At 41.3% G+C, this 18,066-nt stretch overlaps 1 protein-coding gene across 1 annotated transcript; it reads left to right on the top strand.

Moving 5' to 3' along the window:
* Positions 1–2,520: 2,520 nt before the first annotated feature.
* On the top strand, positions 2,521–17,959 carry drd4b (dopamine receptor D4b). The gene is made up of 4 exons (XM_053866041.1): positions 2,521–3,000; positions 7,639–7,751; positions 10,488–11,080; positions 15,880–17,959. Exons 1-4 carry the CDS (start codon positions 2,752–2,754, stop codon positions 16,080–16,082), a joined length of 1,158 nt encoding a protein of 385 aa, XP_053722016.1. The 5' UTR covers positions 2,521–2,751; the 3' UTR covers positions 16,083–17,959.
* The last annotated feature ends 107 nt before the right edge of the window (positions 17,960–18,066 follow it).

The following is an 18,066-nucleotide window of genomic DNA, read 5'->3' as shown; positions in this document are numbered from 1 at the left end:
CCCCTAAAGAAAGGAAACCAGAAGTCTGTATTTTGTGGATCACACACTTTTGTGATCACACAATCTGGACGGGTGACGCAGAAGGCGTTGAAGCGAGCATCATGTTCCTGACAGAAGCACATCTTTTACAAACACATCCTTTGTGTGTGAGTGTGTACGTGTGGGCTGGTGCGTCAATGAGATATTGCTTATCTGTTATTCACTGGACAGATTAATAATCTTGGAGGAAATGTGCTGCAATAACAAGGAAAAACCAAAATGAAATAAAGCATCATTTATATCTGCAGTTTGAAAAGTGCAAAGTGACCTAAATATCCTTCGCATATTGGCAGCAGCAGGAAAGAGGAACAGCTCTCATAGAGATATGAAGCAGGAAAATTTACATCTGCTCATATAAAATATGATAATATTTAGAGACAGAGCAGCTTTATTAAAGACAGATTCCAGTTGCGTTGCTGCATCAAGCTCATATGTTTCTCTTCAATAATGTAATGAGAACGAAGATCTTAGAGATTTATTTCACGGAATAAACTGATTTTTGAACTGACAAGTAAACCTGTCAACAGGAAGGTTTTATGAGTGGAAGTGCTTTATTGTGTTTCAGGAAAGCAAATAAAGCACACTTCACGATGATATTAGTCTTAGAAGGAATGAAGCTGACAGTCATAAATTCCTGAAATATAAATACTCCATGCTGTGTATACACACTACACTACATAAAAACAAACATTTTTTTTTCTTAATTCCCATATACTTTTTATTTTTGAGATTTATGTTGTAGTATAAGAATGACAGCAACGGCTAACTGGGTAAATATGGTACCACTTGTATAATCTCATATTTCAGTTTCAGAAGCCTGGTCTTTCTTCAACTATTCGTCTGTAGCTAAACTTGCGCTTCCATGTTCTTCTAACAAGGTGTGGATAAACTAATTTTCAGCTGCAAGAAAACCCTGGGTCTTACGCTCACTGCCAAAATACAGCCTCTGTGCTAGCCCGACCTTCTTCCTGGATTACTTCTTACTGCAAAGTCTCTTCATTTTTCAAGTTTCATATGAACATTGTAAAGACTGAGGTAATGCCCTTTTGACTGGATTGTTTTCATGATGAAAGTTTATTTAGTAAATTTCACTCTGTTCATAACCGTGGAACCAACTGCCTCAGGGCTGCAGAGAGGCTTGATATTTTATACGTAAATAAAGGTCATTTGAGTGTTGCTTTTTATACAAACTCCTGTTTAATATTATTGGGCTTTTATGACTGAGGATTTTTTTATGCTAAAATACCACTTCCACCACTGTTGTGCTCTCTAGGATCCACACTACCTTGGACATGATTTGGTGCCATCAACGCTGGGCACGTGATTGTACCCGGGCTTTCTATCGGCGCCCAAGATCTGTCTCCGGACCTGCGTGGTCCCGTGATGTCGCTTCCCCATGACCTTGACATAAGGATTCATTACTTAAACTGTCTGTACAAAATTCTCCCATCTATTAGCATCAGTTCTGTTTACAGTTTATACAGGATTTTGTTCTCTATTGTAAGTCCTGTGCAGCAATGCAGCCTGAAGGGGTTACAAAACTAACATTCGGGGTACACACACCAATATTGACTTCCCCGAGTCTAAAATTTAATTTTTGTTCTTTAAATGAGGTTGTTGCTTGATGAAGTATTTTTAATCTGAAATACACAATGACTTGAACACAATGGCTTCTTTAAGCAGAGAGATAAAAGGGAGAAGCCAGGGCATTTCACTGACATGATGAGTCTCAGGAACTACATGAGAATGACTTCTGGCCCCAGGTGCTCTCACATACATCACATGCAACGTCTGAAGGTTTGGAGGATTACAGACAGCCACTTGATTGTTTCAACTTCTAGTACAAACTGTGGACCCACAATGTAGCTTTTGTTTGGCCCCGGATTCCCAACAGTCATTGTGATGAGAGTAATTCAATTCCATTGTGACCAAATCTAGTGAGGACTTTATTTCTGGGAGACGCTCAATTCAGTTTGTTGGAGTTAGTGGAGCTCGTCTATGGGGCCGCATCGCCATTCATTTAAAGCAGATCACTGGCGAACATGTCTAATGTGATGCAGTGCCCACATTGCACCAGGCTGTTGCCCCAGGTAGCTTGGACCGTCTTCATCAAACTCCAGGAAAGCGCTTGAGAGTGACTGAATACACTTGGGATCATGCTGTAAGACGCCCCCTGCCGTTTCAAAAGCGGCATTGAGAGCCACGCGTGTGTGGTGTCACATGCCACATTTTGATTGTTTAAATCTTTTTTTTTTTCTTTCTTTAATGTTAATATTTTAATGCAAACTGAGTTGTCATTGATATGACGACAAAACGTATACGGCTAAAGGTATATATGAGCTTTCAATAATGACTCCAGACATTGTAAATAGTCGGGTCCTCGTGTCATCGCTGGTCGCACTTGTGTAATTCTGGCTCCCTGCTGCTGGAACAGCTGACTCACGTCGACACCAAAGTGAACCGCGCAGCGTCGGTAAGCAGATTTGCGCGGATGGATTTAAGCTGTTGTCGTCAGTTTGCTCTGTTTCTCACTGATACTTGAGTCTCCGGGGAAGAAAGCGAAACTGATCAACAACATGTTGCAAGAATGTGGAGGTCCCCCTCGTGAGATCCGGCTTTGCGTCTGGAGCGCACCGGCGTCGTGCGTCCTTGCGAGAGAACCAGCGCGGAGCAGCTCGTAGCTCAAACGTCTGCGGTGAGGAGTGCGCGAACATGTCGGACAAGTTGGTCAACGTGTCCAACCACTCGCTCCAAGCGACTGAGGGCGCCCACTATAACTTCCCAGCACTTGTTTTTGGGATTTTACTCATCGTGGTCGTCTCTGGAGGAAACCTGCTGGTGTGTCTGAGCGTTTATTTGGAGAAAGCGTTGAAAACCACCACCAACTATTTCATCGTCAGCCTGGCGTTTGCGGACCTGCTGCTGGCGCTCCTGGTTCTGCCGCTGTTCGTTTACGCAGAGGTGAGTTTCACCTGCAGACTCACCGCCCTGCCCTTGAGTAGCTGGACCTTCAACAGTGATGTCTGGATCTCAATTTCTCCCACAGTGTTTTACACACAGATGAATTACCAGAGATGAATTAACGTGGCCGTCTCTCAGTGGGGTGAATGCGTGTTTTTTAATACAACTTTTTAAATCAAATTCGCTAAAATGTGTTTATATGAACCAATGAATCCCGCGCTGTCCAAACAGTTATACAGATTCGTTGGAGTGAGTCGGCGTTTGACCGTGTACACCAAATAAATCAGAATTATGTGATACAAAAGTCCTTGCTGATGGTCATTAAGCATGAAGGAGAAACTAAGCAAGCCGAGAGGTTTGTTTTAAACATTGGTTTTCGACCAGATATTCCTGTTGCCGTTCACATTCATTCTGAGCAGTGTTTCTGAACCTGTAGAAAAAGCTGCCAAGCCACGTTCAGTGGGTCACAGGAGCCTCTTCCTGGGCGATAAAGACTCTGCTTTTATTTTCTGAAAACTATCATTTAACTGTTATCCAGCTTTATTCAATTAAAAAAAAAATTTAAATAGTTTCTTGATGTGGATCAGTGCTTGTCATTTACCAGTCGAGAGACATCAATTCATCCGCGCATGTAATTGAATTGTGGAGGAAACATGTCTTGTAGTGAGGCTGCAGCAACATGGCTATTCTTTGAATATGTTTTATATTCACAAGTTGTGTTCACTTTTAAAACACATGAATGGACATACAGCAATAATTCAGAAGTTTACAGTTCATGAGGCTGATGGTGTGCGACAGCAATGAGGCGTGCTACTTGCTTGTTCTTAACACAGAACTTACAAAGGAAATTTTTTTTTTTTTTTCATTTGTGCTGCAATGGATATGCAATTTGCAGTGTCAAAATTATTTACTGAGAAAATGTGTGATTCAACACAAAGTCATACAGCTCTTGTTGCATCAAAGAATAAAAAAGGGAAGGTTAAATGTATTCAGGAGTTGCCACCTAGACCTAAACAGAGTTGTGAGAAAATTTAGATTTTATTATTATTACATTTTTATTTGATTTATTTTTACTCACAGTTTTATGGTTTGTGTATCTATTTTATGACCAAAGATCCCACTGGGATCTTTTTTTAACAAGCTTTTGAGCTTGTTCACAGAACGTTTGGCAATGAAATGAGAAAAACAGACCTAATTTGGTACTAAATTCCCAGAAAATATAAAACACTGAACTGGGGTGTGCACATAGACACTTTGAGCTTTTCCCCCGCTTGAGGAAAGTGCCGCTTTTTGAAACCCTTTTTTCTTGATTCTAAAAGTTATTCTGCAGTGAGTTCCGCCCAAATGTATTTTGATATCTGACAGGGCATTTATTTGAGTTTGTGCAAGAGATCCTGACCAGCACTTTGGAGCTGGCAAGTCCCTCCCAGTCCTCTGTCGCATAGTGCATCAGTCGAGTCTCCATCCTCCCACCGGCGGGATCAGACAGGTAAACACGGTGTTGAGTGATGCATTAAATGCAAAATGTTACGCCACACTAGAACCAGCAACCTTATGTTCCACAGGGAAATGTATAGAATGTCAGAACATGTACCTGATACTGAAAGGCACATCACATTCTACAGTCCACAGCCTCAAAATCTTTTAAAATTGGGTGTTGATCCACAAAATAATCAAGTTAAAACCTGTGAGTCCTCCTCTGCCAACAACCGGAAACGTCTGAGATGAACATGCTACAACAAAAAAGAATGAAAAAAAATCAAGTCGACTGACAAATGCTTCACAACACTCCACCTTCAACCCCTGAGTCCCTCAGGCTATGGGCCTGTTTAAAGTGATCTTTAATAGCACACACTTATGGACAATTATGGAAGTGATTCAGATTCATCATTATTCATCATTAAAGCATGGATGGAAAATTAACACACCACATGGTTCATTACTCCAGCATGTGTAAAGTAGGGATGACCTTACTGACAGTGTCATCCCTACTGTACTTCAGTTGTCAAGTCATTTCACTTGTTATTAAAACTTTTTGTATGGATTTTTTAAACTAAATAACATATTATCTATTCACAGAGTCACCAAAAAATTAAGCTATATATCATTTGTTAATACATATTGCATGGGCAATGAAACGCCTGTATGCTGCTTGCTTTGGATGACATCATGCTATGCAGTTTCCTCTATGGATTTTTTTTTAGGGATGCTCCGACAATGATTTCAGCGTGATCGGTGAATGCAGATCACTACCTGTCATTGCCGGTCACAACAACCAACGTGTGACAGCCAGGGCTCTGATGAAGCCCTGCTGGTTGTGATGCGTCTACTCCTCCCTACTCGCTGCTCACGAGGCAGCAGCCGTGAAGCAGAAATCTGCCGTGAAGATTCTTTCAGTCTGTCATTTCAAGTTTGCACATGCTGTGCAGGGAAGCACGTTAAAATCAAATATGCCATTTAAAGCTCTAGCACTTGACGCAGCAGGGAGAGTTTTCCGGGCTCATGAAAGTGGTTCCTCAGCAGCAGGCTGTTAGCGCAGCTGGCGCTTAGCAACATCCGCCGGTCCGAGCGCGACATTCGGAATGCTGAGAAATAATCATTAATTTCATCAAGCTAGATGAGCAGACTCTCTCAGGTATTGTTGATGCAGAGATGGAAACGATTTGGAGTCAGGTGGAGCGTTCTTTAGCCACCTGAATCTGAAACTTTTAAAAATATCCGGAGTTGAAACTTTCATAAATGTAGTGCTCGCTGTCTCAGAGTCCCACAACAAGCGGCCAGTATGTGTATATTTCACGGACAGAGCAAAGTCTCAAGAGATTCCCCAAACTGCGACGTCTCACATCAAATTAAATGTTTTTCAGTTGTCCTTTTGACAGAATAGTTGTTGTATTCTGCATGTTATTTTTCTATTTTTTGCCTCCTTGAAGAGGTATATTAAAATCACTTGTTTTAGAAAATGAAATGACCAGTCTGCATAAAGTGACAAGACAACAGTCCACTGTGCAAAATAAGCAACACATTCTCACTTCCATGGCGTGACATATTGACATTAGGAAAGTGGACTTCAGTGTTGCGTACTGATGCATTACGTTTCCAAACGCAGCACATGTTCCCCGGTATATTCTGTGAGGACTGTGTGTGTCCACATAAGTGACTATATATACCTGTTGACATCAAGTATAATTTGGCTTCTGATCATGTCCCGCGTGATGTGCCTGTTCCAAACCGGACCCCCACCTGGAACTTTACAAGAGAAAGGGAAACGTTTGTATTCCATTGAAACACCCACACCTCAACATGCAAGGCTGACTTCAGCGTCACCATAGGACACGAGTCCACTTTCCCAATACCCACAATATTAGCCATGGGTGTGAGAGTGGTTTGAAATAAGTGACTTGTTTATTGAAGAGCAAGTGTTAAATGTTTTGTGCAGCTACGGCCCGCGGGAAGAAACTACAGTGGTGTATTTGTTTTGCCGCTCAGAGATCTGTAGGAAATTGAGTTGTTGTAAGGTTAGTGACTCCATCACTCTCTAGCTTTGTCTTTTCACTTAAATGGCTTTCATTACATTTGATTGTTTGCTGACCCTAAAAGACCTTTGCTTTTTTTCTCAAATGTGAGAATGACAGAAAATGTGTGGTTTGTGCTAAACAGTGAACTTCCACTAGCCCCGTTGGCAAACAGAAGTTTGACACTAGAGGTCAGTTTTGATCAAAATTCTGAGGTGTGAACACAGGAAAACTAGGCTTTGGTCCTGGACTTGGATTCAGCTGGAGAGGAGGATTTTGTCCCGGACCTCTCTTGCAGGCAGGATCAAACTTGGCCCAAAGGCAACTCATCTGACAATGAAGGAAATAAGGTGACCACCCCCTGCTGGCCAGACAGAGTACTAAAATTGGGATGTGGTGTGAAGCGGTGCATTGGAATGTATATTTATATATCTGATGCAAGACATCATTAGGTAGTGTGTATGGGCTATGAAAATATAGACAAAACGATTTCGCCATCAGTCGCAAGGTTGTGGACATGTGCTGTTTATATACATGCAGTAGTTTAATAACAATGGGCTCCCCACTGCCTCTCAGTCTGACAGCTGGGAGCAATAATCCGGGAGCATGACAGCAACCGTCAGCCAGAACAATACAGCGACTGTCGTCCCCTCAACCTCGGGCTGCAGGAGGACGTTGCCAGATCCGGGGCTTATTTTTGTATGACTAACATCAACCTGACTATGCTTCCCAGAGCCATGGGGACCAAGATGATTACCAGTTGTAAAGACTCTTCAGCGTTGGTGTGAAGACGCTTCCTGTGTTTAGGCATGAAGGTTTTTTTGCTCTGGTTTGGCATGTAGACAAAACCGAGTTCACAATTTGATTTAGTTGGGACTGTTCAGCTATGCGCTGGAAAAACAATTGTCACCCAGTGTACGTATTTGTCGATTTAAATGTATGATACAGTACTAAAAACCAAAACAACAATGGAAGTATTACATGAGGCTGAAACTCCCGCCCTCCAAAACTTTGTTCTTATCTTCAATGTAAAAATGTGAGAGCAGAGGTGAAAGCTGATTAGAAATTTTTACACCCAGATTTGGGCCAGTTAATGAACTCTTTGTGTGTGTGTGTGTGTGTGTAGTTCCAGGGTGGAGTTTGGTCCTTGAATATGCTGCTGTGTGATGGCCTAATGACCATGGATGTGATGCTCTGCACTGCGTCTATTTTCAACCTCTGTGCCATCAGTGTGGACAGGTATGTATCTGGAGACATGAACTTGGTGGGTCAAAGTGGTTAGTGTGAAAGCATGTGGGCAGTTTAAATGGTGTTTTGTATTTTGCTTGTACTGTCTTAATGAACTAAACTTCCTTGCGTGGGTGTGGCAGTAGTGCTTTTTTACAACATTCAAAATTGTTTGCAGGTTTGTGCCATCTGACCAACCTCTTAAGACCCAAGCTTTTCTTTAGTTTGGCTTTTCGCATTTTGAGGTAGGAATTACTAAACCTTGCACTATGGCAAGGAATGACAGAAATGTAATCTGCACGTGGACGCGGGAACAAAACGGTTTTAGGGAAAAGCTGAATTGAAACAATGCGGCGGCAGTTTGATGTGCAACTCAGCCGACCTCTGGTTATCTTTTAATTTTGACGACAGTCTTGAATTTGTCTGGCTCACAGTTCTGTGAGTTCATTTTAAGGTGCCACTTTTGATCTGAAAATGTAAACATGACGTCTATATCCTCTGCGTGGAAATTGTTCATTGGCAGTTCAAACATTACAAAATACTCCTTGCACACATAAGACAACATTCCATCCAGGATCACGATGTTGGGAAAGCGTCTTTGAGACCAAATTCAAAGACTCTGGGTTCAGAGCGAGGACTTATTCTGTTGGCAGCTGTATTTAGGCTAAGACAATGTGGAGCACTTCACGAAGATGCTGTTTTGGAAATCCATTGCTGCAGTTTCCAATGTGTGTCCCATTCATCATCTCTGTAAGTGTTTCAGTTGCGAGTCTGATGGGCTGTCAGAGGAGCCAAGGAGCAGAAGGAAGCATCTAAATCTGCACTTAAAAGTGAGATTTAGATTTAGAATTAGATTTAGAATTAGATTTTGATTTAACACTTACAGAGATGAAACAACGGTATGTAACATTAAAGTGTAGTGTCTCAAATGTTACAAATATTTGAGAATCTGCAGAAATGTCTCCAAAGATTTCTGCTAAATCAGGAAAAAAAAAAAACCTGTGACTTCATTTTTACATTTGGTGCCCCACACTGCAGTGGGTGGAGAAATGACACTTTATTTTAACTCATTGGTAGAAAAAAAGAGGGATGAAGTGTGAAAACATGGTTACAAATTAGAATTGGTATAAAAAAAAACTGAAACTAAAATAATGTTGAATCTAAACAAAAAAAAAACCATAACATTTGTTGGCGTTCACAACAGTATTGTTTCATTCAGCAGCAACCTTTCTTCACCGCGATTGCCTCTTGCTTTTAAAACATCCTTCTGAGTTTTGCTGTTTTGTTTGGCTCGCAGGTGAAGCTGCCCGTAATCATCACAAATAGTTTTCATGCATTTTCATTCATTGATTCATTTTCCATGACGTGTTCCTACATGAACAACATGACTCCACCAGGCTCACGCTGTTGGCTGCTAACCACAACAGCTTTAGGAAACAATAGTCGGCAGGATTTAACAGGTTTCCAAACAACACAGTAATTCATTTGGCTGCTGATGCAGAACGCAGTGGCTCTTAGCTCTAAAGACAACCATAATAGTTGTGGGAGCCAGTTGGATTGAAGCTAGCACCAGAACCCACATGTTTGATGATTGGCGGCTTAACACCTGATGGAAATGTATTTGTCCACTGCTATATCAATGAATGTGTTCTGGAGAGCAGCTCACATCGCCGTCACCCCTTTGACAGAGCACACTAATCGAGTTTGTGTGATTCAGTTGTGTCACGTTCAAGCTTCATGGTTTATTTGTGATTGTGATGTCAGTGAAGGCACATTAAGAGCCCAGGCCCAATAGCTCAGGTCATCCAAGCATCCAGGGTTTTCACAAAAGAGAGCCAATAAGAGCACTTTACTTCATAAATTGTCAACACATTTCTTTCTCTGGACAATGTTATCTTGTGACTGAAAAGCTCATGATATGCAGGGGCAGATACAAAAGGTCCACTTCAGATGTTGTAACCGCCTTCCTGAATTTATTTACAGAAATATCCAGACAAAAGGTGCAGGTGGTGAAGCAAATTGTATTACATTTCCTCAGAGGTTGGAAAGTTAATAAGTTATCTGGAGAGTCCACTACAGGTCAAATAGCTGACAGAGCGATTCCTGTGTGCTCCCCCAACTCCATCCAAATGAATGAGAGCTCTTTATTGATGGAACATGGTGAAATTAAAGTTAAGCACATTGTTTACTGTGTAAAGGTGTGGAAGAACCTGCTCCTGTTGATGTTATTCCTGAAATACAGTATATTATGGTCTTCGCTCAAGATACTTTATAGCTGTTCGCGAGGTCCTTCCAAGACAGGGTGAGATGATTTCATTATTTTGAGTAGCTTCTGGACTGGCTTCTGGCCTAGGTACAAGGATGATCTGAAACCCAAAATACAGGCATGGCAAAGTGGGTGAGTTACGTGTGACCTCAGGCTGCCTCTGTTTGTTATGTACAGACAGGAACTCATAGGTTATGTTTCCTTATCGTCACCGAAACAATGCCAGTCTTAGTTCTGTGTCTCACTACATTTGTTTTTTACAGTTATCCTGAACAGATCCAGGTGTATGTGGTTTGACCGTTGACAACGAATGAACAATGTTTAATGTAGAACCGAATTAATTCAGATCCACAATTTACACACGCTAAATCAGTGATATTTTGATATATAGATATTTCACTGCTGTTATTTGCTGCCCATTAGGATGTCACATGCTTCTTTAAACCATTCATTGTGGTTGCTGATGTGTCCTTGTCGTGCAGGTTCATTGCTGTATCCATACCGCTGAACTACAACAGAAAGCATGTGGACCAGCGACAACTCATCCTCCTCTCTGCAACCTGGCTGCTTGCGTTGGCTGTTGCCTCACCAGTGATTTTTGGCATCAACAACGTCCCCAACCGCAATCCCACCGAGTGCAAACTGGAGGACAACAACTACGTGGTGTACTCCTCCGTCTGCTCCTACTTCATCCCCTGTCCAATCATGGTTCTGCTGTACTTTGGGGTTTTCCGTGGCCTGCGACACTGGGAAGAGACTCGAAGAGCGAAACTGCGCAGCAGCATTGAGGCCTGCAGGAAGCTCCAGCATGCCGCCATGGCCACTGCTCTGACCCCACTTGCCGGGACGATCCCTGGACCCCTGCCCATGCCTCTGCCGAGGATCATTGAAAGGGACTTGGCTCAGTCTAGACTGGACGACACTGACGATGAAATACAGCAGGAGATTCCTTATCCACGGCAGTACAGAGAGAACTCGGTGCCGACGGTGACTTTCAACCCCCAGCAACTCAAGAAGAGAGCCAAGATCAACAGCAGGGAGAGGAAAGCAATGCGAGTCCTGCCAGTTGTCGTGGGTGAGTGAATCTCCCCTCTCTCACTTCATCTGACGTGTGTCTTTGCCTGCACGTTTGTTTCAGCCACGAGACTTCTGCCGACTGAATGCATTAACAAGTGTCACCATTATAGCCTAAAGCCTTCAATCCAATTACTAAATTACAAAAGGTCTTCCCGTCGAAGCCGCTGCTGCTGTCCTGAGTCTTAGCTCTGCTGATCTGCTCAGATGAGTTTTAGTCACCTGATGAATCCTGGGAAAACAATTCACCAACCAGATTTAAGGGGAAATGATGGATTGGTATTTAAACTTCATCGGTTGTAGTGCTAAGTGAACAGTGAAGTAGTTCATTATTTTCACAGTTATCCGGTATACATGTTAAAAAATATGAAAATCAAAATATCCGCTTCAAAATTGATGGCATTTCATTCATTTTAATAGACTATAAAAATACTAAAATGACATTGGTAAATGATTTTATTTTAACAGGAAAAATGAGAACATTTCCTTCAGGATTTTTTTCCAACAGTGCAGGAGCCCTTTATTGCCGCTTCTCGATCGTACTGTGCACTTTCAAATGAAATTATTTTCAGAGCCATGACTCAATGAATACAACTTAAAAGTCTCATTGCGGTTTGTAAGTGTACACAGATCTGCACTGCATTTATTAGGGCTGTGTATTTTTCAGGTAACCTAGTGTGAGTTCTGCAGTATGTTGTAGTAAGAACCATCATTTCAAGGGGGAAAATCAGATAATGAAGTACAATATTATGCGCATGAAAATGAATTCATTGTTATGATGTCAGTCCAGTTAGACTTTCTGTTAAATTTTCCACTTAAATAGAGGAATGGATTGCTAATGAACAAAAACAAACAACAAAATAAAAATAACTCAAGTGCACAGGAAGGAAATGTTAGTATTAAACATGCATCACCTTATCCATGTTTCTATGTCTGCATCTGTATTAAATATTGATTTAGAGGACATAAAATCAGTCAATACAATGTCACTCAATGAAGTATTACGATACATCAAATATCAATACAATATCGCACAATCAAGTATCGAGATGAGCGAGAATACCGATGTTTTATTTGACCCCTAGTATTTAATAATAATAATTTCAATTTGTAACATCTTAAAAAAAAAAAAACTAATTCTGAAGGCATGGCAGCATCATGTTCGTTTACATCAGAGCTGGGCAATTACCTATCGAAATATGTACTTAAGTAACAAGGACAATATGAATTAAGAATATTAAGAACTGTAAACATGCCATGAAACCTATTGTAATATTTCATTTTCATATGCACTTAATTTTAATATAAATCAACTATGGACTAGACGTTCAAGATAAAAGGGCAATTTATTTCGAAATGTATTTTCAGTATTCTGAGGAAAAAAATGCAAAAATGGCCAATGAAAAGAGGAAAATTTTAGTCTATATTTACTGTCTATATTTATTTAGTTATGGTTTTAGTCTGATGTCAAACGGGCCACGGAAATACAGGCATCAGGCCACACAAGGCCCCCGGGCCGCACTGTGCCCAGGTCTGGTTAACATACAGCAGAAGCCCTGCATTATATATATTTTTTAAATGCCACTATAGAACTGCATTCAATTCAATAACGGAAGAGTTGTCTATTTACTCAGTACTTATACTCAGATGACCAAATTTCACCCTCAATATCATTATATTTAAGCTGTATCATTTCATTATAATGAAGTGCATCAATGGAGACCATTTGTCCTGTGGACTTGACAAGAGACTCGAGTGACTAGTTGCCATCCGTCTTGTGACACCATTTGATACCTGTTATGACTTGGCCTCGGTGTTTTAAAGGCAAACCTGGCCATAGTGCCGGCTTGCCAGTATTGCACTCAGTGGCAGTCAGCATGGCTCTGTCTCAGCTCTCAGACAGGCGCAGATGTTGACTATTTCCTCTCTTGGTTGGGAAAAGTTTTTATGTACAATTGTCCTGGGAACAGAAATAGGACGAGGATGTCACCCGGCATTTAGTGAAAAAAAACTACAATTGTGAGTGAGATGATACGCGAGTTGTCGCTCACATCTCCTGTTTGCTTCATTGCTGGAAAACACCAGATGTGCCAGACTCCAGTGCGCTTACAAACATTAGCAGCGTGTTTATGTTGTGACTTCCAGTCCAGTCGGGCGGCAATAAAAAAAAGCACAGCTGTCTGATGGAGATTTAATTGGTTTGCAGACATTCAGGTACTCAGAGAAGATTGAAATATTGACCAGATGGGCTCGTCCATATTAAAACGTCTGACCTTCTAGCGTCATCTCATGGACGGAGCAAAGTATTTAATTTATTGCTCCTCATCTGGCCTCTCAACAAGTCACACTGCCACCAATAACAGAGACTGCTGTCACGCCAGCCAGGGTTATTGGGGAGAAATTCCGGTGATGCAGTTGAAGTGCACAGTAGGGCTGCTCAATTAGTCCAATTTTTATGATCACAATTATGTCTTCCTATGATTCTGAAAACGTGCTAATCGTCATGGAACGATTTATTTAGTCAGACACCCGCTACACAAGGCACTACACAGAGTAAGCCACTCAGCGCAAGGCTCTGGCTGACAGTGAGAGAGCTCGAGCCTCTGTTTACACGGAGTGGGGGACACAAATATTATCCACTGTTAGCTCCCGACTTGGTCGCCAGTACAACAGCGGCGTGGTTTTCAGCATCAGAACCTCCAAGGAGCAGAGGCTCATCCAGCGTTCTGACTCACAGCAGCAGTCCTACCTTCTTATTGGCAATGTTTCGAAAACCAATGATTATTTGGTAGTGGATAAATGCTCGCGCTCAACCTGAGACGGGGGCGATGAAAACAAGCGCTCCTTGTCACACGTAGGTAGAGCACTCATATATAGAAGTTTTAGAATCTTCTCTCATAAAAAAAATATTATTTACATTTTACACATTGTTTTTTGTAGTTCATTGTTCAATAAAGTTTGAAAGTTCGATGACAGCTAAATCTTAAGTTGTTCAACAGTCATTTGAATAATCGTGATTATGATATGAATAAAAATAATCGCAATCATTTTTCGCCCATTATCGCCCAGCCCTCGTTCACAGTCACCAGTTTAGAATTGCTATTCACACAGGTGTGTCAAAAGGTCTTTGGTTTGGTGTAGATTGGGTTTGTGTGTCCTTGTCAATGATGACACAGGCACACAGAATGGTTGATAACTGACCTTCAACATAGCCTCAGTCACAGAATTGCACTTTGCAGGTGTGTGATGTTTTCTAAAATCCTCTGGAAGTACGCTCTCTGGAGAAAAACACTTTTTGTTTTGGATCCGCGGGGACATGCTGTTGCACTGATATTTAAATGGCGGCCCACTTAAACCACCTGACTGCTCATGAGGGTCTGAGAACTGAACCACCCACCCCATCACTAGTGGCTCTTCCTGCTCATTTAAAGCCTGTCCCATCCTGTGTAGTCTAAATGATCTGCCACTGAGGCCACGGCTAATATGACAGTTTTCATATTTTAGGAAGCAGACAATTGCGCCCACCTGGTTTAAACAATGAAGCTCCCGGCGCCACAGATGACTCGGTGACATTTTAACAACCACTGTCCTGTCCCTGCTCATTAAAAAAAAAATCTTTGTTGAGCTTGTCAGCTGTGCTGCAGCGACCCACGACCCCTGCTGAAATGAATGAGTGACAAACTTGTCAGCGAGGAGAACATGGCAATTATTCAATAACCGTATTTATAGAGGCATCAGAGTGAGCCGGAGTTGAGGGCGAATGACACTCAAAAAAAAATCTTCATGACTCCAGAAAGAATCTATTCGCGAGCACGATTCCAAAAACAAATTGGTTGGTATAGTCTGTCGATTTCAATGAATTGATGCAGCGACAACCAGAAACCGTCACTCCTGGAAAGATAACTAATAAGTCTGAATTTGAATTAGTCAGATTCAACCCAAGAATCCTGGCACCTCATCTGAGCAGAATACAAAAGTCGGGCCCAGCAAAATATCAGCAATATAGACATTTGGCTACTGCAATTCCAATGTTCCAACACAAATAATGTGTTCATCTTCAATGGCCCCGAAGATACCTCCATATTTCTATCGACAATTAAACTGCGCTACTGTCAAATGAAGATCTTTAAGGTCAAAATGTTCTTTAGGGTTTAGTTAAAAGAGCTGTAGCTTGAAGGATTTGTGACATAATTTAGATAGAAGAATTACTGTTTTTATTCTTTGTACAAAGATTTTACAAAAATATTTTGGTTTCATGTACAACAGTTGTTATGTTGTGATGCAGATGGATGCGGTTGTCTTAACTGGGTCAAAGGTGATGATGACGATGTTATCAGAGGAACCAACACTGTAAACAAGCCTGGCTGGTTGCTATGAAGAGGAGGAAATTGTGAGCAATATCAGTGAAGATTTGAATGATTTATCAATAGTTCTGAAGAGCAGGTTCATGTAAACGAAAGGCTTCAGAGGATGAAGGGTTTGAGGCTGACGGATTAGAGACAGACATCGGCACTACATGGGTCAGCCAGCAGGACATCCCTCTGGTGACGCCATCGGGATCTCACTTAACTTACCTCTCACTTTAGTCTTCAAATTCAGCTGATCCAAATTTGTAGATAATATAAAATATTCTTTACTACATATTTATGCATAGAATCATGTCAGGGACTCTGGAAAATAGTGGTGTAAATGTCAAGTAATTGTAGTGCCACAAAGAGTTTCACTATTTCACATCAGTGCAATTAATGGGGAAGGATTTATTCATGATGAGTGGCTCCGATCTCTCCCTTTGTTTGCAAGGTTGTTTCCTCTTCTGCTGGACACCTTTCTTCGTGGTCCACACGCTGCGAGCAGTGTGCATCACCTGCAACATCCACCCTGGACTCATCAGTACCGTCACATGGTTGGGCTACGTCAACAGCGCCCTCAACCCCATCATCTACACCGTCTTCAACACGGAGTTCAAGAAGTTCTTCAAGAAATGCTTCCAGAGCTGCTGCTGACACCGGATTGCCTTCCAATTCAAGGGGTCTCGAAGTACTATGGCGAGGAACAAGAGACTTTGGTTCTTGGGAATTGAAGTCACAGGAAGTGGATTGTTAAATTGACTCTGACAGTAACTTGCAAACAGGAGACACACATGTCTGAAAGCTCTTCATGCAAGTGTCTGCCTTTGCAGGGTTCCTTCTTATGAAGTTTATAAATAGACAAGAAACACTCAGCTGCAGTTGTGAACAGCTCAGTTTCTGCTGAAAGACGTGGAACGTATCCAGGGCATCAGAGAGGAAGTGCGCCTGAAACCATCAGCTCTCACTGACAATTGTCTACAAGCTGCAGGAATAAGCTCCTGCAAAGCTAGAACAGCTCAACAGCATGAGTGGAAATCCTCGATCATTGAGCTCCACTTCCTCAGATGAAAGAACAGTTCAGCAGGTCTGAAACAGCTGACAGCAGTCGCTCCAATGTTTGGTTGTGGACTGCTTCATTTTTGTCACATTGTGTTCTTAAAAACTCGCCTTCAGAAAGCAAATAGTCTGTGTGACATTGTTGCCTCTTTTAAAGATGTACCTGTGATGGCTTGTCCTTACAAATCTTAAAATACCTGAACCAGAAGCTCTATATATTCATGCCTAACCACACGTCAAACATGTCAATACAAAGTCATCCAGCCAAAGCACTGGCCTCCTTCAGCATAGGTCAAAACATTTGACAGCAAAAGTCCATCTCTAAACCAATGACCAGCTGAACATAATAATTATTTCCTTGTTTTAAGATTGTTAAAACAATGGAGGTCACGTCATTATTTATGTATAAGAAAATATGTTAAATATGTTGTTTGTTGCGTTTCATGGATTTACCGTAAGAATTTGTCATGTGACGTTGACGTACCAGAAATCACGTACCATGAATACTATAATTTTAGAGATGTGTCTATGGCTATGTCATGTTCTTACATTAACAATTTAAAAAATAGAATCAGAGAAATGTGGCCTCTGTAAGTTCTACGGGCTCATCAGTAAAAGTCCCATAACACACTACAACTATGAAAGCGCTGATCATTTGTAAGAGTCAACCATATCACAAAGTATGTAGTTTGCTGTGTGAGAAAATTCAATAAATGTGGCCCGAACACAAGCTTCAGATTGGTGTTTCATTTTTCTTATAACAAGACAATAATTTCCCTCCGAGCAGAGCTCAGTCCTACACTTCATTTAAAAAAAAATTCAAAACAAAATTGATTTTCGCAGAACAATAATGACCAGCTGTCTTGAGACCATGTGTTGCTCCATCTGCCAAAACCCATCATTCATTGGAAATACACTGCTTTTGTTTGAAGCCATCCAGGCAAGATTAAAATAACAATGTTTATACACCCATACGCCGTGTCTCTGTTGACGTTTCTCTTTAAACCTTTATTAATAACAAGTGGCAACACGTCTTCAAACGATGCTCTGGATTAAACAAGATTGTAAAACAAAGCACCTCCTCCTGAAAAAAAGAACATTTAATCCCACTAAAACGGGGTAATGAATTAAGATGAGACTCCCTGGTGAGATGTGCAAATTAGAACATGTTGCCCGTTCAGAAAATCTCATTCTATTGTCGTCTTCCCACCAGCTCATCGCAAAATGTTGTCAGTCTGCCATGATGTTTTAAAACAAATTTGCCTTGTCAATAAAGTGGCTATTATTGTTGTTGCCAGTTGTCTTCTGCCATATTCCACTGTACTGTATCCATGAACCTGCCTGACACCCAATTTAGGAAAGAAGATCAGTGTTGCAACACATGTTTATCAATAAAGGTGTGAGTGAATGAGACAGTACACAAGATGCTGCTGTGTTCTCACCTGCAGGAGACTTTTTCAAAAATGAATTCCACATCTGGGTCAGAGTTGCAAACAAACGGCTGTCTAGCCAATCTGATAATGCCACAGCTAAAAATATACATTTTGCCATTGTCGGTTGCTCAAATTATTATTTACATACA

The sequence above is a fragment of the Synchiropus splendidus genome, chromosome 5, assembly GCF_027744825.2.
Source record: "Synchiropus splendidus isolate RoL2022-P1 chromosome 5, RoL_Sspl_1.0, whole genome shotgun sequence".
NCBI classification, from domain to species: domain Eukaryota; kingdom Metazoa; phylum Chordata; class Actinopteri; order Syngnathiformes; family Callionymidae; genus Synchiropus; species Synchiropus splendidus.
The sequence above is the reverse complement of the archived record's forward strand: the minus strand, read 5'-3'. Positions and strand labels throughout refer to the sequence as shown.

What these genes read in the sequence shown, in the direction of transcription:
- drd4b (XM_053866041.1), top strand. Translation starts at nt 2,752, where the DNA reads ATGTCGGACAAGTTGGTCAACGTGTCCAACCACTCGCTCCAAGCGACT. An exon ending in CGCTGTTCGTTTACGCAGAG is followed by an intron (nt 3,001 to 7,638) that starts GTGAGTTTCACC and finishes GTGTGTGTGTAG; the next exon opens with TTCCAGGGTGGAGTTTGGTC. An exon ending in AGTCCTGCCAGTTGTCGTGG is followed by an intron (nt 11,081 to 15,879) that starts GTGAGTGAATCT and finishes TTTGTTTGCAAG; the next exon opens with GTTGTTTCCTCTTCTGCTGG.